The 25,969-nt window shown below is 38.1% G+C and overlaps 1 protein-coding gene across 1 annotated transcript in view; it reads left to right on the top strand.

Annotated features, from left to right (window-relative positions):
• LOC149153019 (uncharacterized) overlaps positions 1–25,514 on the top strand; it is a 188,994-nt gene extending 163,480 nt beyond the window's left edge. The window contains exon 3 of the mRNA XM_089443663.1: positions 25,340–25,514. Within this exon, the coding sequence (XP_089299789.1) occupies positions 25,340–25,514 (175 nt within the window). The remainder of the gene's footprint in view (positions 1–25,339) is intronic.
• Positions 25,515–25,969: the final 455 nt, after the last annotated feature.

Here is a 25,969-nt window from a genome sequence, read left to right as displayed (position 1 = left end):
AGCATTGTCACATAGCAAGGCCTTGACTAACAACTCTGTCTCTCCACAAGATCTGAGCTCAACGCTGGCAAGACCAATGATTTTTGGACACTCTCATCATTTTCTCTCCCGGAACATACCCCACTCGGGTTCTCAAGGTGTGTTCCATCAGGACTATTCTTATCTTGGATTCCTAGTCCTCAAAGAATATCGGTCCTCTACGACTACTCTTATCTTGGATGCCCTATCTCATCTTGAAAGAGCATCAGATGCCAGATGATTACCCAATCCTCCATTCTGTCTTCCCAAGTGAAGACTAGAATGATGTGTCTATCTCTCCCTCTCAATTAGGGAGGACATATCTATTCCAATAAAGGAATGTACTCATTCCTACGAAATGAATGTACCTAAGATCTCTGTTGGCTTAGGGATTTCCAAGTTTCTTCCAAGTAAGAAACTTGTTTTATAGGCTCCCTCTTAATTAGGGACCTACAACAACTCCTCAGGTGGAGATGAAAAGACCAACTGCTTGAAGAGCTCCTTCCTTCGATGTCATGAATTTCTTCTTCGTTATGGAGTCTTCATCTTTTGGGACTTCTTCATAGGGCACAGACCATCCATCACTTTCATTCACGAGTCAGTCATGTCATCATTCCTTTCATCAGAAAGCGATCCATCAATCTACATTTGGCCTTGCTTCATGTCATGCTGCCTTCTTCATGCTATCTTCTTCGGAAGGATCTTACATCCTTCTACATGGTCCTCTTGGAAGACATCCACAGTTTTTCCCTTGTCAGTCCTGCATAAGCCCATTCAGATATTTGTTCAAAAGTAAGAAATGAACACTTAAATCAAAACTATCTGTGATGATCTTTCATCATAACAATTTCTTGTTGACATCAACATCCTGCATACATGTTGACACATCTCCTAAATATATATATTGTCAAGGGTCTCCATCTTTTCCAGACTTCCATTAGAGTCTTCATATCTTTTTGGGATATATCATAGTCAAATCTTTCAGTTCTCGGATGTTCAATGCCTTTTTCCATGTTTGCATAGTCTACGATCTCTTTCTTTCTTTTGTCACACATGACATTCCCAGGAACTTCCAATCAGAGTGTGACCCATGCCTTCTTGCATTCTTTCATAGGAGAAGCTTCCTTTCCTTTGATCATATTTCTCAAGATAGAGTAGTGATCCATGTTACCTGCAACCTTACGACATGAATTTATAGTATTGAATACAAGCATACATACCTCATTTACCTTTAGGTCATCTAGGCTTCTTTCAACAGCTTCCTTGATTGAAAAGAGCTTCAACCCCTTGACCTGCTTCATTTTCTTATGTCATCATAACATCATCCCATGAATTCCACAAGTTGGAGTTCCAGATGAAACACTTGCTTCCTCTCTAGATTGGTGAACCTTCCGATGAGGATTCGATCAAAGAATCTTGAGGATCTTGCATATCCCTATCTAGCAAATGTTTCCTTTTGATTGATGTATGATGAGGCTTGTCTTGGATGACTTCTTCCTCTTTCCCATAAGTGTCACTTGAGCTTTTAATGAGGTCACCAAGAGCTATATCCTTCATAGTTGATTGTCATAGATTTTGTTCCAGACATTCTTCATATGGTGATGTCACGAGCTCTTACTTTTAATGCTTTTCCTCTTCCTAGGATTTTTTCTTTTTAGCTTCCTCCACTTCTTCGGTGAAATGGGCTTCTTCTCTATCTTTCTTGTCATTGCCTATCTTGAGCTTAGGAAAATCTTTCCTGTAATGCTTATAACATTTAATCTTAGCTATGTTCTTCTTTCCTGTCTGAGGACCAAATTTTCCAAACATCTTCTTCATTCCGACAAATGTTTGAACACCTTTTGCCCTCAACTTGTCTTCTTCTATCTTGCATAGAAACCACAAGTTGTTGAATGTAATAACTTTCTTATCCTCATAGGCATTTGTTACCTTGTTCATCAATTAGTGCATTTAGAACAAAGGATATCATTTCCTTATTTGAGATCATCTCTCCCAAATCTTGCAGTTGAGATCTTATAAAGATAACCCTTCATCCTTTGATACCTTTAATTTGTGTAGATCAGATCTAAGTGATATGACCTTCTTTATCACATCTTCAGAGAATAGTTCTGCCAGCTTATCATATATCTCTTTTGATGTCTCCAATCCTATTGATTTTTGGTAGCATCAGATGTGCTCTAGCCATGAAAATTGGTGGAGAGACTAAGGCACATGAGATCTCCAAGTCCTAAAAATCGTTTGGAGAAATTCCACCTAGATGAAGAGATATTAAAATAAATATTTTTAATGGGGTTCCTAAGTCTAAACTTAGGAAAATTAAAATATTAATGTGTATTAACATAAAATGGATGAGAAAGTTCCAAGACACGAGGATCAAGCCAGATTTAATCTCAGTCGTTGATTAGAGACTTAATCTCGGCCGTTGAATCGTCAACAGGAAAAGTATAAGAGGAGGTTTGAGGGTTAGTTGGAGATACACTAAGAGATCAAGATTTCGACTTTCTGGGGCTGGGTTTGCTGGGAAAGTTGAGAGAGTGATCAGAGTTGCAGCTGAGGGGCAGTGAATACAGAAGTAGAGAGGCAAAGATAGCACCGGGAGGATCAGCGCAGTAGCCGGAGAGAGGGACGTAGAAGCAGCCAAGGGTTCGCGCAGAGCTAGCCAGGGCTCACGCAGAGGCAGCCAGGAGTTGCGCAGTGCCTCAGAGGGCCAACGTGGGTGACGTAGAGGGCCAGATGTTAGGTCCCTATACTACTAGTGTAACTCCTTATTGTTATTAGTACAACCCCCTTATTATATTGTTGTGCCCATGTAGTCCCCATATTGTTATTATTATGCCCCATAGAAGCCCACTATTGTTATTATTGTGCCCTTACATTATTATTGTTATGTCGGCTTTGATTATATTATGACCCCTTAGACTCCTATATATAGAAATGAGGTCTTGTCATTTGTATCATCTAAGAATTGTTCATTTGTGTAATGTAAAGGAGGTTGCCTCCTCGAAGAGGCTTATTTCTAAGGCGTTGATCTATCTTTTCTATCTTTTTGTGAGCTGGTTTCATAACATTTGGTATCAGAGCTTTGGATTCTAGGGTTTCACTGCTCCAAACAAGTCATCGTGGTATTTTCACTATAACTTTTTTTTGCGATGTTTCAGAAGTTAAAAGAAAAACCCATTTGAGAAAAACTCTTGTTGAACCGCACGTCCGAATTTCAGATCTTGTCTCGCTGTCTTTTAGGAGATATGATATGAGGAAGTTAGGGTTTTTGCAAGCTCCAAAATTTCATCTAAAATAGGTCATCGTGGTATATTCGCTATAACCTTTTCGTTACAAAGTTTCAGAAGCTAAAGAAAAAACTCATTTGAGAAGAAATCGTTTTGAATCTCGGGTCTGAATTTCAGATCTTGTGTCGCTATATTTTCGGATATATGATCCGAGGAAGTTAGGGTTTTTGCAGACTCCTGAATTACATCCTAAGCAGGTGACCTTAGGAAAATTGTTATAACTTTCTCTTTGAGCACAAATTGAAATTTCGTAAGAAGTTACAGAGAGAGGACGAACTATAGTTTTTTGTGCATAGTTTTCAGATCCGAAGGTCGAAACAGTGACACGTGGCACGTCGTACAAGTTCGCTCTCCTAAAACATTATATAATCAGGTCATCTTAGGAGATTGGGGATAACTCTTTCTTGGAGAATCAAATTCTGATCAGACTTGCGGGGTTAGAAAGAGGACTCAGAGTGCTACTGCAGGAGACAATTTCAGAACTTTCAGATTTGAAAGTATAGAGTTATAGTCATTTCAAGATCGAGCTCATGAAATCAAGAAAAGGCGATATGAGGAAGTTTGATGGAAAGGATCCAGTAAATTGGATACTACAGATGGAGCAATATTTTCATCTACATGGTGTACCACTGTTACGAAAGGTATGTATTGCATCTTCATATTTAGAACCGGATCAATTTTTATGGTATAAAGGGCTTTGTTCTTGTAAACAACTTGTTACGTGATAAATTTTCACGGAAGAAATGATAGCACATTATGAGGATACAAAGAGCAACACCTTCTTTAGAGCAACACCACAACAATTGGAAGAAAAAAGAGAAAAAGGGCTTTGTTACAAAGTGGAAAGCAAAATTATGGCAACAAGGAAGTCTACCCTTACAACTATAAAGATGGAAGTATTGTTTCTCCTAGCCTTCCATAACCTACAAGGGTTACACCACAACAATTGGAAGAAAAAAAGAGAAAAAGGGCTTTGTTACAATTGTGATAGCAAATACATTAAAGGTCATAAGTGTGCTGAGAAGAAATTATTTTACATTGATTGTGGGAGGAGGAAGAAAAGGATCAAGAAACGTCAAAAGAAGAGTATATAGACTAGGAACCAACCCCAGAGAAAGAAGAAATGAATCCGACCATATCTTGTAAAGCATTGGAAAGAATTACCACTCTTAAAACTCTCAAGATAGAAGGACATATCAAGAAGAAAAAGGTTCAAGAAGTGAAAGATCACATCGAGAAAGAAGAAATGAATCCGACCATATCTTGTAATGCATTGGACGAAATTACCACTCCTCAAACTATCAATATAGAAGGACATATCAAGAAGAAAAATGTTCAAAAATTGAAAGATCACATCGAGTCTCAAGAAATCAATCCAACCATATCTTGTAATGCATTGGAAGAAATTACCACTCCTCAAACTATCAAGATATATGGACATATCAAGAAGAAAAAGGTAAGAGTGTTGATTGATTCGGGCAGTACCTATAATTTTGTTGATTGTAAGATAGCAAAGGAATTGAATTGCTTCCTATATCCAGCACCGAAGTGTCAAGTGATGGTTGCAAGTGGAGGAACCATAAATTGCTCTAGAAAGTGCCATAATATCAAGCTATCCATGGGAGAATATGTATTGAATAGCCCAATGCTTTCCATTCCAATGGGTGGTGCTGATGTTTTACTAGGAGTCCAATGGCTACAATCTTTGGGTACGATAGCTTTTAATTTTCAAGAATTTTTCTTGAAACTTTTTTGGGAAGGAAAGGAAGTTGAATTGAGGGGTATCAAAGGAAAACCTAGAAAGATAATAAACTCTAACAGCATGACAAAGCTTCTAAATAAAGAACAACGGGGTGTAATTGCACAATTATGTTCACTAGAGGATCCCACATCGAAATCATGTATTTCTCCAGATCTCCAAAACAGTTTGGACAATCGTTCTGTTGTCGCGCGGATTGACACGACAACGCTCAGACCGGGGGCTGTCACTCTGATCCCCGATCCCTCCGTTTAAGCCTGTCTCCCGCGGCTAAGGGGGGTAGTCCCTGTGAGATGATGAGACCAACTGTCGACCAGTTGGTTGGGAGACACGAGACACGATTAAGGTAAGCACTAAAATGATTTGATTAGTTAGCAGACCAGTGCCTTAAGAGATTGTTATTAAAATGATTACTTGTTAAATGATATAGAAAAATAAACCGTGAACAACAATCATCTATCATCAGCTAAATCATAATGCTCTTAAAATGACCAAAACGATATCCAGCAACTGAAAATTTTAAAAGATGAATGCTTTAAACCACCACGAGTCATAAACCATTAACCAGATATCCTATTCGTATCTCGACTTGAAGATTCAGATCTCAGCATGAGAGATATAACATGAAAAGCCACTGAAACTGGCAAAACTAATTTTCCACAAAATTTTAATATTTTTTCAATTTTTTTTTTTTTTAAAGCAAAATAAAATTTAAAACTAAAAGTATCTATGCTAAAACAAAATTTAAAATCAAAAATCTAAATTAAAATTTTAAACTTAAAATCTGATAAAAAATCAAAATCTAATTATATAAAAAACTAAGCCTAAAAAATTACAAATAAATCTTTTTTTTATTTTTTATAAAATTGAAATTTTAAAATCTTAACAAAATAAAGTCCTAAGCTAAAATAATAAATATTAAATCAAAATATTAAATGAAAATCTAACAAAACCTTGACGCATTTTTTTTGTTTTCATATATATGTTTTAAAAGAAAACAAAATAAAAATCAAATTATAAAACAAAACTAAATGAAATCTAATTTAACTAAATTAAAAAACGATTCTTTAAATCTAAATCTAAAACGAAACTAAATTAATCAAAATAATAAAAAAAGAAATTTACAAAGCCACAATCAAACTACGCTACCCTTATGCATCGAATAAACCCCCAAAAAATGCAGCTATATGCATATTAGAAAACGCTGAACGTATGACTTACCTGCTACGCCGACAGAAACAAGATCTACGCTAAAACAATACTTGACAGAAACCGGCGTATTACTGAGCACTGAAACTATTACCCTTGAGCTGTGAATCGTTGAAGCTTATGATAACGATTGCGTAAGAAAGGCTACGACAAATCCTTTAGAACCGCGGGATGGTTGGTGCACAGTCGATCGGTGGAGAGTTATGCACATACAGTCCACCCGAAATGCCAAAGAAAAATGCGTTACCTGGATCTCTCACACCGAATAGCTGCCATTTTCATTTGAACGCAGAGCTGAGGGTTTTCGATCAGAACAAATAAACAGTAATACGATCCAGCCGATGAAGAAAAGAGGCACCGTGACCCTGGTGATTCGGATCCGCATCCACGCACTACGCAGCAAAGGATTTTGACGGTAGATGAATGCTGGGCAACTCTGTCTTGACAGCAACGTGCTTGGATTGGTTTTGCCTTTACTTTCGATGGAGAAATCTGAGCGAAAACTAAGCGCCTTTGCTGTCTCCTTCTTTCTTTTTCTTTTTATACAATATGCATAGTGGTATTGAGCCACGCTTATGGCCGTATACTATTTTCAAACAGCTGAGTGAAAGATTGAATGAGAAATCGGCCCGATAATGAGGATATGATGACAGAAAATCGCAGCAAAGGGACAGGATGTGGCTCAGAAAGAGACAGCTTGTGAAAAGATCTCAGAACTCGTCCAAAGCTTGGCAGTTTTGATGAGGAGCCTGCAATTTTAAGGAAACAAAACCCTATACCTGCAAACACAAAAGAAAACAAAACCCTAATAAAAAATCTGTATAAAGCAGAAATTCAAAACCCTAGATCAAAAAATTTGAAACCCAAAATCAGCTGATTTAATTTATAGGCTTTTGGCCCCTTAGCAGCCAGATTTAGCAGTAAGCACAGAAATATTTTAAAGAAATAAAGATTTTCAGATTTTCACTGTGAAGAACTTCAGAAAATCTCTCATGCAAATTAAAAATAAACTGAATGATAGACCTAGGATCAAATCCAACTGGGCTCAGCAAAAAATGCTCGTGGGAGTTGGCTGGTTCAGCTGAGAACTTCCCCGAATGCCCACAAATTTCCTTCAGAAAATGTTTCCTGCACAGCTCAAAACAACCGTCAATAAAGAGGGCAAAAATGCTGCTAGATCTCAGAAAGTAATGGAGATACCTGCCATTACTTCAGAAACCCTAACAACACCCAAACCCTAGCAAGTGAACAAGATACCTGTGCCCACAATACTCTACAAAAAAGCTATTATTAATGGCTGAAAAGAAGATATGTAGAAAATTAAACAATCTCATAGCATTTCAAGAGAGTAACACTAGCAAGATATGGACCCCAAAGTCTTCTTTTATTAACCAGAAACAGATTTACAAGAGAGCTTCTTCAGTATCAGACTCACAGATCCCCTTTTCTGAACTGACCCCTAGCACCCTACTTAAAGGAAATGACTCCAACGGCTAGTTCGAGTGATCCATGTTGAAATGATCTCGACCGTTGATGAGGATCAAGACATCTCTTGATCTCATCCGTCGATTTATTAAAAAATAATATTTTGCATGCATTCACTTAAAATATTATTATTTTATTAGTTAGGGTTTTTGCTCTAGTTTTTAATTTTTTATTATTTTATTATTTTTTATTCATTTTTTAATTTCTTAATTCATTTTAAAATGGATCACCGAACTAAGCCTTTGGAAACATCACCTAGGACCTAGGACTTAGGACTCATGAGGGGATTTAAAACATTTTCAACCCTCAAGACACATTTCATGATGACTTTTACAATTTACATCTCAAAGGGATGAACCCACTTAACATAGACCCTCACAAATCACCCAGTTCTGCGACACAACTATAATCTAGCAGATTAACACACTAGGATTCTCCTAAAGTTCCAATGGCAAAATCCATCCCGGCTTTGGGGTCAGGTTTGAAGGAAAACTCTGCCGATCCATGGATCGGTGAGACGAAAAACCTTCCGGGACGTAGATTACCACTAGAAAGTTAGGTCCACCTAGGCAATTTACATACACGACTCATATCTGCTAAGATTATTTACAATTCATACATGCAGACTGGGTTTACAATCAAAATGATCAAGCTGCTGATGACTGCAGGATGGCACGGACACGCTGGTCAGGTGCTGCCCCTTTTTGCAAAGAAAAGGGGGGTGTACTGCATGGGTAGTTGACCAGTAGAGGTCAACACGTTCCAAGGTATTTGAGACTCCCAAAGGCCTCCCACCTATTCGTGATCATGATCATGCTATTCATTTGATTCAACGAAATGTTCCTCCAAACATCAGGTCTTACATATATCCATATGCCCAAAGGAGTGGGAACTCATTCAAAAGTTGCAGAAGATCCTAGTTCAAATAGTATTGCGAGAACTTGACAAGGAAGGAAAAATCATATTGGAACCTGAAGCAGTCACAAAATCGAGAAATTGAAAGCTACGAAATAGATCAATTTCAGAGTATCTCATCAAGTGGAAGAACTTACCCGCTGAAGATTCCACATGGGAGGACAAGAATTTATACAAAAGCATCAAGAACTACTCAAGCGTTGAGGACAACACTTTTCGAAGGAGAGGGGCATGTCAGGTCCCTATACTACTAGTGTAACCCCTTATTGTTATTAGTACAACCCCTTTATTATATTGTTGTGCCCATGTAGTCCCCATATTGTTATTATTGTGCCCCATAGAAGCCCACTATTGTTATTATTGTGCCCTTACATTATTATCGTTATGTCGGCTCTGATTATATTATGACCCCTTAGACTCCTATATATAGAAGGGAGGTCTTGTCATTTGTATCATCTAAGAATTGTTCATTTGTGTAATGTAAAGGAGGTTGCCCCCTCGAAGAGGCTTATTTCTAAGGCGTCGATCTATCTTTTTGTGAGATGGTTTCATAACACCAGAGGACTGACGCAGTGCCTCCAAAGGCTGACGCAGGCCAAGCCACAATGACGCTGGGCTAACGCTGGGCCAGAGAGAGGCTGACGTAGTCCCTAGAGGTTGACGCTGGGGTTTCGTGGGGCAAATTGGAGCTGTGGAGCTACCGGAGTGTTTATCCGGGGTTTCAGCCGGAATATCTGCTTCTGAGTAGAGAGGTACTATTGCCGAGATTTTTCTCTGTTGGGTGAGCCAGATTTGGCACCTAGATTGTATTATGAAACTGCTTAATAAATCAAACCCTCAAATAGCTGCACCGGTTTTCCTGCATTGGGTTTTTCTGGGGACATTAGTCCAAAAACAACGGTGTCACTTGTGTGCTTGTTTCTGTTTCCTTCAGTTGATGATCTGTATCTCCAGTATTTACATGGTAAATAACTTGTTAATTTAATGGAACAAGTAGGTAGGAATAAATCAGAAAGTACATGAAGGGTTTCTAACGGGTTAGACTTAGAAATTCCAACAAATCCTGCAATGAGGGAATCCTTGATGGATTCTATAAGAATCTCTTGAGCCCTTAGATCCTTTTCCATATATTCACATAGTACTTTACCTTCGGATGGTTTGGAGACTTTTCTAATGACTTCATTTTCTTCGAGGACTATTTCTATCCTCCTTTTCCATGCACGGAAGTTTTTGATGACCCAACCAACTTAAAGATATTCTTGTAAATACAAAGTCATTTTATCAGATTTAGATTATAGAATAAAAGATACTTGTCAAGTGAAGATAAAATTTTCAACTTGATATATTTGTTGATGGTGATTGATGAGGATGTCTTGATGCTTCCTCGAATGATTTTCTTTAAGGATAAGGGAGGGGTCCTTGCTTCAACGACATGGAACTTGCCTTATAGCCTTTTTGAAGACGATGACAATGCCTTTAGCATTCTTTGGATAACTAGCCTTCAAGATACTTCGACTTCTTCGGTGGTGAATGAGTGCAGATCCAGAAATACTTCTAGGGTTTCAAATTTCTCCAAGATGATCTTGAGCTTCTCTTGGATGTTTATACTTTGGGCTACCTTGCTTTGTAGATCTCTTTAACTTGATGAGGGCCTTTGTGGTATTTTGATGATGACTAGAGGATCCAAAAGTTTTGTTGGTGTAGACTTCTTCTTCGGTCTAGGGTTTGATACTTCGATGTAGATCTCGACTTCACTTTGATACCATTCGACTTGCTTTGATGCCTTTCTTGAAACTCGATCCTTGAGTGTCTCTTTGATTAGATGCCCTTTTTCTTGACTGTCACCTTAGCTCTGATTCCATGTTGAGAAATCGAGGGCATTAAGTATTAGGTGATTTCTCTTCAATTAGTAATTGCTTGTGAGTGCTTTTACAACTTTAGATTAGGATCTTCTTTACTTAGGTTATTAGTGTTCCCGCACAAATTCTTCTTATAGAGTTTCCAGTTGACGAATACCAAGATCAAGACCCTTGACCTATTTGCCACTCCAAGACCAAGACACTAGTTCTTCTTCTGCTTCCTTGTTTACTCTTCTCTCAGTTCCTTATACTGCACTTAAGCTTCAGATTTCTTATTGTATGAGATCACTTAAGGTCACTGTACCGAATCCTGTGGTCACTTGTAATGACACTGAACTTCTCCTTCTGCAATGAGACTGAAACTGAAGTCACACTTCTTTCTTAGCTAGTACCAAGACATTTTTTGAGATTCCACCGAGATTGTGGCACTGTGGTGAGACTTCATCACTGTGTATATATACTGCAACCTTTTGCTGTAGTAGCATCGAAGATAAGATCACCTATCTGAGTTCTTTTTGTCACTGTAACTGATATCCGAACTTGATTCTTGTCACTACAACTGTGATCCAAATTACAGAGGTAAACCAAACTCCTTGACTTCTCACCAAACTGTGTTTCTCTGTTATGGCACCAAAACTTATTCTCTCAAACAGTCATTTGAATCTCATAGGTGATTTGAACTTCTGCCCTGTGGAAAAGGTCGAGCTGCCTATTTATAGTAGTCTGCTTATGAATATACGCTGACATAACCTTATGAAGGGATGTTTCTCTAATTTAGGTGAGCCGACATGAATTTTCTACTTCATCTTGAAGCTGACATGAAGAAGGATAACTTGTGCTTGTCTTGGAGGGCTACTAGACAATCCTATTGACTTATATAAATTGTAACATGCCCAAGAAGGGCTCGTTATACATGACATTGACTCTTTTTGACTTTTATGACAGATGACAAATCCTAGAGGCTCTCAATGTGAGCCATTACTAAAAATAAAATATCTTGCTCATGAAACCCATGAAGTAAGAATTACAATAATAATTTTATTTTTCATCCCTTACATCACTTACATAAAAATCACAATTACATGTCATTATGAAGGCCAAACCTAGTTACACTTTTCAACACACTGCACTTGGCACTTGTTCAACTATGCAAGTTAATACAATTTATGATCTTATCTCATCTTCTACCAGGAAATAGCTTGTCACAATCGCCTCATGTTTCCCTTCCTCCACACTACTTGTGTGTGCCTGTCTGTAGCAAGCAATTGCACTTGATCCTTGCAACTGGAATTATTTCTTCCTATTGGAATTGTGTCAGCCAACTGCCAGACTACATACTTTGTCACTGCAAAACATATATAAATGCTGTTAAGCAGAGCTAGACTAATTTATTAGTCGAGTTAAATCTAATTTGTTTTCCTTATTACCTGATTGTTGTAACTGTCTTCTTGTCATTGCTGGAATATTTTGTCTACCATAGTTGTGATTTGTATAGACCGTCAGAATTCAATTTTGCTGCTGAGAGGGTCATCAGTCACATTTGCTGTCAGTAATTCCTCACATTGACATTGTTGGTGTAAATATTGTCTACAACTTGTTTGTCAGATTTGTCCATTTGCCATTGCTGACACATTTCCCCGATTGTCGAATCCGATTGATAACACTATGCTAAGTAGATTTCCCCGAGGGCTATTATTAAATGACCCTTAGACTAAATTAACTTTATCGTTGGTAGGACTTCTTAGATGTAATGGGTGCAGCCAAGAATTAAAGTATTGCATCACTTACAACGCCTTAAAATTACTTTAGTTGAACTGATGTACACATCCTTGAAAATACGTCTGTTTTTCAATTTTTTCTTTTGTTTTCATGGCCAATATAACCCTTATTCCACGATATGTACATAGAATCTTTACTTTAGACTCTATAATTCTGTCTCCTTGTAATGAACAGGATTCGCATATGCAGCAGAATATTCAAAATATTTGGTTTATAAGAATGTCCATCATAGGATGAGTAATATGGTTATATAAGAAATGTTGAATGTACAAGAGATATGATATGATTACAAATGAGGACCCGCTTATATACCTAGGCAAGTGCCTCTTCATGAACGGTCATGTCCTTTAAGACATGCCTCTTATTTAATTGGATATTATTATGATTATTATTTTTTTTATACGTTTTATTCATAACATTGCCTTCTTCAAAAAAGTTTTGTCCTCAAAGCTTATTGCTGACAAGGCGTTCCATCTGTTTCTTTGTCTTATAATCTATTCGTAAAGAGAGACCATAACCATCTGCATTTGTTTTTTACTCCTCCCCTTTCAGATGTAGGAGAGATTTACTATTGTATCCCCCCTACCAAACACATGAGAGTACTCATGAAACAATGTCACGATGTAAATCTATGCAACAAGTCTCCACAGAAACAATGCTACTCGGATAGCGGACCCATGTGTAGTGTTTCTGCAACAATCTTACTTGTAGGTACACTGAGTAGCACCGTTGTACACATATACAACAATAGCGATTTCGCTTAGCTATCCCACATAGAAGCAACAATAGTGATTTTACTTGGATATCCCATGCAGCAACAATGCCATGACTCTAGAGAATTAAATGAAAATAAATAAAATACCAGAGAGACAAAAGCCAGTGTTCCACGGGGACGCGTCCCCCGGGGTCGTGTGCACGCATCCCTTGCACCCCTCGCACCCGGGACAGGGAGTCTCTTGGGGGTGCGTTTCCCCACGCACCCTTTTTGGGGAGTCTTGGGGAGACGCAAGGGGGTGCATTTCCCCAATGTGGGAGTCTAGACTCCCCAAAAAGGGTGCGTCTGGGCGTCCCCCTTCAGTGTGGGAGTCTAGACTCCCCAAAAAGGGTGCGTCTGGGCGTCCCCCTTCAAAAAGGGTGCTTCTGGGTGTCCCCCTTTAAATTTGTCTAATAAGACCCAAATTAAAAATTAAAAATCAAAACAATTAAAAAAATTTAAAATTAAAACTAAATAGAACAAAAAAATATTAAATAACTAAAAGTCTAAAACCTAGGTTCAAACTTTGAGTTATATAAATTTAGTGTTCAAACTTTGAAAATATTCTAGTATGTTTTGCTTTCAATTTAGATTCTAGAATGATGAATGATGAATTTAATTTTTAAATCAATGTAGATTGTAGAATGATGAATGATATGGATCAATGTATTTGAATATTTCATTATTGATTTTTATTTATTTTATCGAATCTCATGGTATGTATGAATGATTCAATAATGAGACTTGAGTATGTCATATGAATGATGTATTTATCAAAATGAACCATGAGGATGGATCAATGATTCAATTTTCTATTTTCTATTTTTATTCTTTCATTATTGAACATTGAATAATGAATATGAACTTGAATTTTATATATATATATATATATACCTCGACCTCTCCTCGCACCCCTAAAATTTCCTTAAAATTTGAGGGTGCTCCCACATGTCCCCCCTGTGCGTCTCCCCGCACCCGTGTCTCCCCGCACCGGAGTCTTGGTGGAACATTGACAAAAGCTTGGCGGAAAAGGCTTTTAAGCCTGAATGTATTGTATATTCCCAAATAATGATATTGATACAATATAAATACATCAAGGTTATGTCTCAAGATAGTTCGTCTATCTTGGACACACAATCACTTTGGTTGAGTGAATATCTCAACCACACACCAATCTAGGAGGCTAACTAGTTGGAGAGAATCTCTCAACCAACTAGACCTCAACAAACTCCCAAGTATGAGGAACAATCTCATTCTAGAATAAAAGACAAGTAGAAATTATGCCAAGTTTCATAATTTAATATTGGGACTTATTGATTGTTTCATGTGAGGATGAGGCTAACATCTTTCGAACTTCTTCGAGTTGTCATCTTCGATGATACAAAATGATTGGATCCTCAGGGTGATAAACAAAATTGTCGAATTGAGACTAGATCTAACCATCCTAAATCATTCTTTTGTGGAACTTTGCAATTATTTGATAGTTGGACTAAATTATTATCGTAAGATTGGATTTTGCAAACATTGGTATTCTTTGGAATGTAAGTATGTTGTTTTTGTCCTTAGTGATACAAATAGATAGATTGATTGAGATGTCTGCTCTTGTGATTTAGATGTCGATAAGTGTTAATTTTTAGGGCTAGATTGTTCTCTGTTGTAGATGATTGCATTTTTATTTTTTTCAACAATTTACACATTATGTTCACCCCATAACATCATATCACCATTAGCAAATATGTAGAGAGAACAATAATATCAACAATGCAGCAAAACAACAAAGAAGAATAGAATAAAAGCATACACAATAGAGACACCAGGATTTAGGTCAGAGACCAGGGAAAAACCCCACAAGGGGGAAAACCCAATGAAATTCTTCTTCTTAGATATTCATCAAATGTTCATCTGAGATACAAAGTACAATAAGTATGAGACACATCTTTCAACATCCAATACATTAGGCCTCCTAGGCCAATCTAGGATCATACAAGATCCTCCTGAGATGGTAGCAGACAAGTATATTAAAGAGGCATACACAGGCCTCCATATCATTGTCACGACTCACAAGTATCACATGTATTTGTCAAGTATTCCTGATATCATTGTCATAAGGACACTGTCACACACCATAGTCATAAGAGAACAACATTGTTGATTTGGGGTAGCATCGGATGTGCTCTAGCCATGAAAATTGGTGGAGAGGCTAAAGCACATGAGATCTCCCAGACCCAGAAATGGTTTGGGCAGATTCTAACTGGTTTGGGAGATATTAAAATAATTAATATTTTTACTGGAGTTCCTAAGTCTAAACCTAGGAATAATAAAATATTAATGGGTATTAATATAAAACTGGGTTAGAAGTGTCCAAAAGTCATGGATCAAGCCAAATCTAATCTTAGCCGTTGATTAGAGATTTAATCTCGGTTGTTGATGGACCAACGAGAAAAGTATAAGAATAAGCTTGAGGGTCAATTGGAGGACACACTGACAGAGACCAGTCAGTTCGATTTTTGGAGCGGGGTTAGCTGAGAAATTCGAACTAGTGGTTTGGAGAGCAGCAGGAGGCATCAAGTACAGAACAGAGAGTTGGGAGCAGCACTAGAAGACCAACGCAGAGGTTGGAGAGGTAGACGCAGAACCTCTCAGGCAGACGCAGATGCAACAACATTCTGCGTAGTCAGGGCCTGTGAGGGTGACGCAAAGAGGCAGGGGCTGACGGAGAGTGTCTGGGAGCTACGCAGAGGTCAGCCAGCCTGACGCTGAGACTAGGAGAAGAACTGGAGAATTTTTCTCTCTGTTAAGCCAGCTTGGCACCCTGTTGTACTGAAGAATTGTTGAATAATAAAATCCTCCCTTGCTGCACCGGTTTTCCCACATTGGGTTTTTCCAGGGATTGTTGTCCAAAATATCTGTGTCGATGTGTTGATTCTTGTGCATGTATTTGTTTCTGTATTATGGTGTGATATCTGCAACATAATTTATTTTAATGTTTATTGAAGGAATTTCATAAATAACTTATTGGAAAACAAGTAGGTAAAGTTAACCAGTTGTTGCAGTGATAGAATTTTCACATGGTATCAAAGACAAGAAGGGAAAATCAATTATGGGTCAAGACCATGATGCAGAGGCATCTACTTAAGGAGACTCGCACAAATTTTCAGAAAAGTGCATAAGAGAAAGTGATTTTGATTTCTCTATGTTGGCTTCCAGGCTGGAAGAAGAAGTGGCTTGTATGACTAGTTCTGCATCATCAGAGGTATGGTATATAGACAGTGGAGCCTCTTGGCATATGACAGGAATTCGAGAATGTTTCTCAGATTATCGGGAGGAGAAGATGAACTTTCAGATCACCATGGGGAACAAGGCAAAGTGTACTCCAGTAGGGAGGGGTACCATATTTTTTCAAACAGAATCGGGAGAGCGGTTGCGTGCTACCAATATGCTGCATGTACCAGGATTGGGGATGAATTTACTTTCCATGTCGCAACTTCAAGGTAAAGGCTATGACATCTTCTTCATCAGGGAGAAAGTATACGTGAAACACCCGAGCTAGAAAAAGAAAGTGCAGATCGGGATCAAAAGTAACAGGCTGTATAGACTACAACTAGAATCACCAATGACACTAATAGGCAGTCATGGAGACAGATTTGAACGAACTATGGCACAAAAGAATGGGACATTTGCACCATGGGGCTCTGATAATTCTCAGGAGCACTGTAACAGGAGTCCCGGATCTTAGTACGGAAGAAGATGATGTATGCAGAGGATGTGCTCTAGGAAAGTATGCCAAAGCAGCATTTCCTAGAAGTAAAAACAGAGCCAAGAGTGTACTAGGATTGATACACTCAGATATCTGCGGACCTATGTCCACTAAAGCTCTTAGTGGTGCTGAGTACTTCCTTACCTTCATTGATGACCACTCAAGGAAAACTTGGATTTATTTTCTGAAAACCAAGGACGAGGTTTTCTGTCGATTCAAAGAGTTCAAGGCTCTGGTGGAGAATTTGATTGGGAAGAAAATAAAAGTTTTGCGCTCAGATAATGGTGGAGATTATGTCGATAAGGACTTCACTGATTTTTGCGCTAAGGAGGGCATCGGAAGACAATGGACAACTCCTTACAATCCGGAGCAGAATGGAGTAGCAGAAAGGAAGAACGGGACTATTGTAGAAGCAGCTAGGGCCATGATGTATGATCAGGATATGCCAAAATTCCTGTGGGTGGAAGCATGCAACACAACAGTCTATGTTTAGAACAGGACTCCTCATTGGGCATTGGGCAAGATTACTCTAGAGAAAGTTTTCACAGGGGAAACGCCTGAAGTCAATGATTTCAGGATATTTGGGAGTTTAGCATATTGCCGCGTACCTGAGGAAAAGAGGAAAAAGCCGGATCAAACTGCAGAAAAAGGGTATCTAGTGTGATATAGCGAGACTACTAAGGCATACAGAATCTATCTTCCAAGGAGCATGAAGGTAGTGGTTTGACGAGATGTGAAGTTCATGGAGGACAGGGCTTTTAGAAAATCTCGTGAAATGCCTTCTGAGGAGCAGTCAAAAGAGGAGCTGTTGGTTAAACCTCTTCAACCAACGGAAGTAAAGAATTCTTCCTCGGGTCAGGAAGATTCACAGGATGAGGAGGAGCTAACAGAAGCACCTACTGGCAAAGGAAGAACTAGCAGGGAACTTCGTCAGATTCTACGAGATGCAGAGGACTTCATCGGTGTGCCAAGAAACAATAAGAGGGAACGAAAACAGCGAGATAGATATTAGGCATTGGTAGCTCAGGATGGGGAGCCTGCTAGTTTCCAGGAGGCAGCTCAACATCAGGTTTGGCTAGATGCGATGGTAGAGTACAACTCCATAATGGTGAATGCTGTTTGGGAGGTAGTGCCAAGGCTTCAAGACAGATCAGTGGTAGGTTCGAGATGGATCTACAAGATCAAATACACTGCAGACGACAGTGTAGAGAAATATAAAGCCAGGTTTGTGGCTAAGGGGTATGCTCAGAAGGAAGGAATTGACTACGAAGAGACCTTCGCCCCGATAGCCAAGTATACATCTATTAGAATCATGATATCTCTTGCAGCACAGATGGGGTGGGAGATTCATCAGATGGATGTCAAAACAACATTTCTGAATGAGGTGATAGAAGAAGAGGTATACATTGAACAACCAGAGGGCTTTGAGACACATGAGAAGAAGTCTCATGTATGCAAGTTGAAGAAAGCCTTGTATGGGCTAAAACAGGCACCTAGAGCATGGTATGGTCGAATCGATGGCTACTTGCAGAAGATGGGATTTGTCAAGAGTGATGCAGATCCAAATCTCTACTATCTGGTTGTAGAGAATGAGCTGCTAATCTTAGTATTGTATGTGGATGATCTCTTTTTGACAGGATCATCCAGGCTCATTGGGGACTGCAAGAAGAATCTAGCCACAGAATTCGATATGAAGGATTTGGGACGAATGCATTATTTCCTAGGGTTGGAAGTTTGGCAGCAAAAGGGAGAGATCTTCCTTGGGCAAGGGAGATATGCTACAGAAATCCTGAAGAGATTCAGGATGGAGGACTGTAGACCCATGGCTACTCCAATGATCACCAACTGGAAGAAGATTGATGCATCAAAAGACAAGGATGTTGATCCCACCTTATATAGGCAGCTCATAGGGTCCCTGATGTATCTGGTCAATACCAGGCCAGACATTTGCTACGCTGTCAACACCCTCAGTCAGTTCATGGTGGAACCGAAGAGGGTGCACTGGGCAACAACCAAACATGTTCTTAGGTATTTACAGGGAACAATCGATTATGGACTCTTGTACACTAGGAGTAAGGATATCAGATTGAGTGGATTTACTGATGCAGATTGGGCAGGAAGTTCAGTGGATCAGAAAAGTACCTCTGGGTACTATTTCAACATTGGATCAGGAATGACCTCCTGGTGCAGTAGGAAACAAAAGTCCATGGCTCTGAGCTCATCTGAGGCAGAATATATGGTGGCAAGCACAACTTCGTGTGAGGCCATATGGCTTAGAAAATTGCTTGTGAACCTATTCCGAAGAAAAACGGAGGCGACCAGGATCATGTGCGATAATCAGAGTTGCATCAAGCTCTCTTAGATACCAGTGTTTCATGATCGGTCAAAGCATATTGATATCCGGTGTCACTTTGTCAGAGACTATGTCCAACGAGGAGTTGTACAGTTGAGCTACACTCCTACAGGAGAACAGATGGTAGACATTCTCACCAAGGCCCTTGGAAGAACAAAGTTTGATTATTTCAGGGAAAAGATGGGGATGATAAAGAATCCATTTTAGTAGCAGAAATGGGGGTGATGTTGCAGTGCGATAGCAGTCAGCAGTAGCACGGTGCAACGTGGCAGAGGGAGTTGCAGTGCAGATGCAGTGTTGGAAGAAAGGACCAGCAGCAGCACGGATGTAGAGGGAGCTGCTGTACAGATGCAGCAGTGGCAGTGGCAGGACCATGGGCAGCAGTACAGGATGCAACAGTGCAGAGGATGTTGGGCAGGGAGGCCTAGCATCAGCATAGGGACCGATGCTGGATGATCAGGGTGATACTCAGTGAGGAGTATTACTAGAGCATAGTCCTCGCTAAGAGGGAGTGTTGATTTGGGGTAGCATCGGATGTGCTCTAGCCATGAAAATTGGTGGAGAGGCTAAAGCACATGAGATCTCCAAGACCCAGAAATGGTTTGGGCAGATTCTAACCGGTTTGGGAGATATTAAAATAATTAATATTTTTAATGGAGTTCCTAAGTCTAAACTTAGGAAAAATAAAATATTAATGGGTATTAATATAAAACTGGGTTAGAAGGGTCCAAAAGTCATGGATCAAGCCAAATCTAATCTTAGCTGTTGATTAGAGATTTAATCTTGGCTATTGATGGACCAACGAGAAAAGTATAAGAAGAGGCTTGAGGGTCAGTTGGAGGACACACTGAGGGAGACCAGTCAGTTCAATTTCTGGAGCAGGGTTAGCTGAGAAATTTGAACTAGTGGTCGAAGAGAAGCAGGAGGCATCAAGTACAGAACAGAAAGTCGGGAGCAGCATGAGAAGACCAACATAGAGGTTGGAGAGGCAGACGCAGAGGCAGTAGCAGACTGCATAGTCACTGGAGGGCCTACGTGGGTGACGCAAAGAGGCCCAGTGCTGACGTAGAGAGGCAGGGGCTGACGCAGAGTGTCTGGGAGCTACGCAGAGGTTAGCTAGGCTGACGCTGAGATTGGGAGAAGAGCTGGAGAATTTTTCTCTCTGTTGGGTAAGTCAGTTTGACACCCTGTTGTACTGAAGAATTGTTGAATAATAAAATCCTCCCTTGCTGCACCGGTTTTCCCACATTGGGTTTTTTCGGGGATTGTTGTCCAAAATATCTGTGTCAATGTGTTGATTTTTGTGCATGTGTTTGTTTCTGTATTATGGTGTGATATTTGCAGCGGAATTTATGTTAATGTCTATTGAAGGGATTTCATAAATAACTTATTGGAAAATAAGTAGGTAAAGTAAATCAGTTGTTGCAGGGATAGAATTTTCACAAACATACATCGCTGTCACTGTCATACTACATACATCATTGTCACTGTCATAAAGGAATTCATTGTTACTACCATAGAGGTTTTGCCATGCAGGGATACTACCACACAACTTAGTCATAAGGACATTGCCCTTAGAACATTGTCACACATCTCTGTCATAAATACACTGCCATACATTATTGATATAAGAACAAAAGCCATTGCTCAAACATTATAGTCATATACATTACTATCATAGGGACACCACTGTCATAAGGATACTGCCATCACTGCCATAAGGATACTGCTATATATTATAGTCAAACTTTATCATATACGAACACATACTTCCGACATATATCATTCTGACATGAGAACACAACCATACAACACTGCTATGCATCATAATTATAAGGTCACTATCATCCATTATACAAATACCTCTGAAGATGACCTTTGCAACTCAAAGGACTAGGGCCTTCAAAGAGCTTCAATGTACTATTCATACTTAGTGATATATCTGCCTCTTTGATCACTGGACTAGGTCTCTCCTAGGAGCTTTCTTACAACCCTTCACAATACCATACAATCTGAGCAACTAGGAATAAACAAAGAGAGAGACCACATAACTTGCTTGGAAGACCTCTTTGCTGTCTTCTTACACCTTGGCCCTGATCACATAGATCAGAGATTCTCAGCCTTGGATAGGGCTTACATCAGCCCTAAGTCTGCAGTCCAAGTCACCTCCAAAAACTGCGCTTTCTTCCCCTTCGAGGCCAAAAAATTTTGCGCTATCTTTCACGGTAATTCAGTGATAACTCTACAACTGTTCCAAGCCAAATCAACTTCAAATATGTTACCAATTAGTGCTTGACTCTCCTATAGTAAACTTAGAATATTCGACCCACAAAGATGGCCGCAATAGTATAGAGATAGGCCGCAAAGAGTGTCACAGATATGCCGCAAAGATTCCATCATTAGGCCATAGAGATAGCCACCATTAGGTCGCAGAGAGATGCTACAATACGCTGTAGAGAATAAGCTTCCTTGCCACCAAATTTCAAATCAAGATGAAGACCAAAATTGAATGCCAAATTAAGGATAATAGGTGCCAATTTATAGTTGTTTCCATATGCGAAAGGTCACGACCATTGCGGTAGGCCGACATGAATATTATGAGGCCAACTTGTATTTTTAGAGGTAAAACACAAATTCAAATCTATTTGGCTTGTATGGAGCCAAATAATAATTTCCTTTACCCAAATTAAATTCTATTTTTGGCAAGGTGGGTTTCTCTTGGGGAAATTCATCCCATAGCCGCCCCAAATTTCAATAATAAGGAATTCTTGTGATTTGATTTTCCCTTACCATGCGTGTGTCAATTTCCTAATTTACTTTAGGTACTGATGTTTTTGAGTTGGTTACATAATCTTCACTGGGAATTTTTGTTGTTTGAACTGCAACATCTGAATATGTTTTTGCCTCAACTATTTTTTCATTTTCTTGAGTTGTGATATTGACTGGATTGATATTCGTTCCTTTTTCTTCAAATTGAGCTGTTGCATTTGAGGATTTCGATACTTCTTTCGTGATAAGTTCTTTTAATTTTTTCTTCAATGATTTCTTATTATTTTTAAGTTTCTTAATTTGAGCGAGTCGAATTTGATTATGATTTTTGAGATGTAAGGGTTCTTCAGTTTCTGATTCATTAACCTTATTTTTAGTGTTTTGATGTTGTATCTTTTCATCTCTTAAATCTTTGATTTGTTCTAATAACTTTTGATTAAGGTTTTTTAAGCGCAAATTTTCTTCTTCTGTTTCTTATAGATTTTCGTTGAATTTATTCTCGAAACATTCATTTTCTTCTTCTAATTTTTTCTTTGTAGCTTTGGACTTCTTGACTTTTTAAAGTAATTTTTGACTATGGTCTCTTAGAGGCAAAATTTCTCCATTATTTTCTATTGATTCTTCGTAAAATAGATCTTTAAGACCTTTATATTTCTTTTTCGATGCCTCGTGTTTTTGTTGAAGTTCTACGAGTTCTTCTTTTAATCTTTTAATTTGTGTCTGTGTAATATCTTGATATTCTTCCATAATAAACAATTTCTAACATGTTGGACAAAATGTTGTGTGATTTTTAAAAATTGTTGAATGCTCAAAATTTGTTTTACAAAATGAATATTTGGTCCAAACTGTAGAATTGTCTGTGGAACTCATAGTTCATAGTTCCACACTAAAACTTAGTCTTGAATTCCCTTCTTTTATTATATTATTAGCAGGTGCACAAAATGTGAGTGTACCACTGTAATATAATGATACTCCGTATTTTTAATAATAATGCCACTTCTCTCCTTTTTTTATTACTTTAAAGAAAAGTATTTTTGATATAATGGTCACTTTATAATTTGAAGGTTAAAGTGAAACTTAGGGACTGATTTATGTATTTGAGAAATGAGCATTCCTTCTAATATTTATTTAAGGTCAGGGACTTGTATAATTTATTTTATTTGATGAACATTATATATATATATATATATATATATATATATATATATATATATATATATATATATATATATATATATATAATGAATACCCTTTCACCACGACTTTTATGTTGAATTCAAGTCTTGAATTCCATTGGCCCAAGCGTCGTATTGGATTAACGCTGTGACTATAAATGGTTGTGCCCTCTTATGTACAATCGTGACGTTCGATATGGGTTTCGTCGTGTTGATCGTATAATCTTTGACCGATGGTTTTGCGATTATTTTTTGTTTTGCAAATAGAAAATGTGGACAAGCTTGATTTTCGTGAAGCAACAACTATAGATGGCAGGATCATAGTTGTAAGAGAAAGTATTGTACAAAACTCTGTGGGTGGAGGGTGCGGATGCAACGACTGGTTGGGATTGAATGTAGCGACAACAGGTGGTTGGGCAGAATCACTTGCAGCGGTTGTTCGTGATCGAACGCAGCAGCGAGGCAGAGGAGCGAGGTAATTGTTGGTGATGGCATTGGTGGTGGTAAGAGTAGACAATGGTGGTGTGGGTTTGTTGAGCGACAGACAAGGTGTTTCAACAACAGGGTAGGGTGGAAAGTGCGGGCTGCAGTCGACCGTTGGGTGGCATGAACAGATGATGACAACGACTGTTGTTGCAGGTCGGCGACAACGATAGTAAAAAGGCGGCTTCGACTGTCTATTATATTTATATATATATTTTTTCCAATTTTTTTTTTATTTTTTATTTTTTTTATTTTTTTATTATAACATTTTTTTTTGTTCTTTTTTTCTATATATATATATTTATGATTTTTTTATAATATTTTTTTTCCTATAATATTTTTCTCATATATCTATTTATTTTATTATGTTATGTATATATATTATTATTATTATTTTTTTTTTTATGGGCAAAAGCCCGATTGTTGAACCCAATGAAATGTAGAATCTCCAAATGCTGTGTAGCAAAACGCTTCGATTGCAACGACAAAAAAGTTGACGAAGATTGATGGCCAAAGGCTAGGATTGGAGAATGCAACTTTGATACCAATGTAACGAACAAGGTTTGTATACGCAGCAGAATATTTAGAATATTTGGAATATAAGAATGTCCATCATAGGACAAGTATTATATTTATATAAGAAATGTTGAACGTACAAGAGATATGATATGATTACAAATGAGTGCCCACTTATATACCTAGGCAGGAGCCCCAACGGTCATGTCCTTCAAGGTATGCCTCTTCAGTAACTAATTATTAGTTAATTAATTATTATTATGATTATTGTTTTTATATATTTTATTCATAACACTCCTCCTTGAAGTAGTGTGCCTTTGATGCTAAATCATAAACATCTCAAACCATCTAGCTTGACTAGCAATAGGAAGCCTTTTCAGTTAATTCTTGACAAAATAAGGGTCAAAATGCTCTAAATTGAAGCTATCTCGACTGGTTGTTTATTCTCTTTTCAAACAACAGCACTAGGACCCCTTTAAGCTGATTTCCTTGAAATGCTTGTCATCATACTCATTTGTGCTATGGTTTTGCTGTTGATTGCATATATAGTATGTTCTGAAGGTTGTCTCTTTTCTTTTATTTACATGAGATGATGCATATGCTTTTGTAGGAAAACAATACCTTTTCATCTCCTTAATACAATGGCTCCAAGGGACAGTAGCCAAAAGTTCATAACAGTAAACATAGACAATTTCCAGGCTACCATAACCATAATGAAGTGATAAATAAACAAAGACAAGCTTTTAAACAAAGGTGCACTTGATTACACAGCACATATTCCATTGATTATGGCAACTCACTGTGATGACTACACTATTTTTCCTATATCTACCACCAACTGCTGCCATTAATTCCTATTTACTCGTACCTCCCCCTTAAAGCATGAAAAGTTCTCTCTATGTAATTTTATAGAAAACCATATTAAGGTTTCCCCTATTCCGGCTATTTACTTTTTCTAACGGCTAGTTTTCTGTCCTATGATTTCTCCCCACCCCTAACATATTCTAGTTTGGAAAGCCGGCTCCAAATACGGTAGAGTGCCTGAAAATGATCTAATTTTATTATTGCTGTTATTTAGAAAATCAAAGAAGATTACATTCTTTAGGCATTTTCTATTAATCAAATATCTTGTCTTGTTAAAGCATCTCAGTGATGGACCATGTTCTTAGGACTTTTGAAAGATTATTTTTCTTCTTACTGACTACTTGTTTCTGAGTGCAGACCATTGACAGCATCTCAACTGAGAAAGAAGCTATTGGGAAAGAATTTTCCATCTGATCTTGTAAAAGCTGTCATTACTGAGTTACAGGCTAGGTATGTGTTGAGATTTTTCCCTTTTCATGTTCTGATGGTTCTAAGTTTCCAGAACTGTTTGGCTTGCAGCTTGGAAATGTAATTTTTCTTAGAAAAAACACACATGTACATGCTAGAGTTTCAATGAAAATGGAGATTGAAGTTTATTTTACCTTCACAATTTAACAATTAAAATCACTTGGTGTCCAATGATAACTTGCTGAATTTTGTAACTATGGTTGGCCTTCATTATGTAGATTTTTATCATTTATATATTTATTTTATTTTTAAGCATGTTCTTCATCCTTGTGTCAATTTATTAAAGCGTGTTCTTCATGCTTTGGTCAAAAGAAAAATATTGCAAAGCATGTTTTTCATGCTCATTTCAAATGAAGAAAATTTGAATTTGAGATGGAATTTTTGGCTCCAAAAGAGCCAGGTCGGCCCCCTCCTAGTCAAAGTCTGCTCAGCCTGGGAAGGCAACCATTCGGCAAGGAAGAAACCTATATATTGGCATTTGTCCTCCCCCATTTGGCAAGCAATTCACCCTTCTATGAA

This window comes from Pinus tabuliformis, chromosome 9 (genome assembly GCF_031772625.1).
Source record: "Pinus tabuliformis cultivar Carrire ecotype Pingquan chromosome 9, CPIR1, whole genome shotgun sequence".
NCBI classification, from domain to species: Eukaryota; Viridiplantae; Streptophyta; class Pinopsida; order Pinales; family Pinaceae; genus Pinus; species Pinus tabuliformis.
This window is presented reverse-complemented; position numbering and strand designations above follow the sequence as displayed.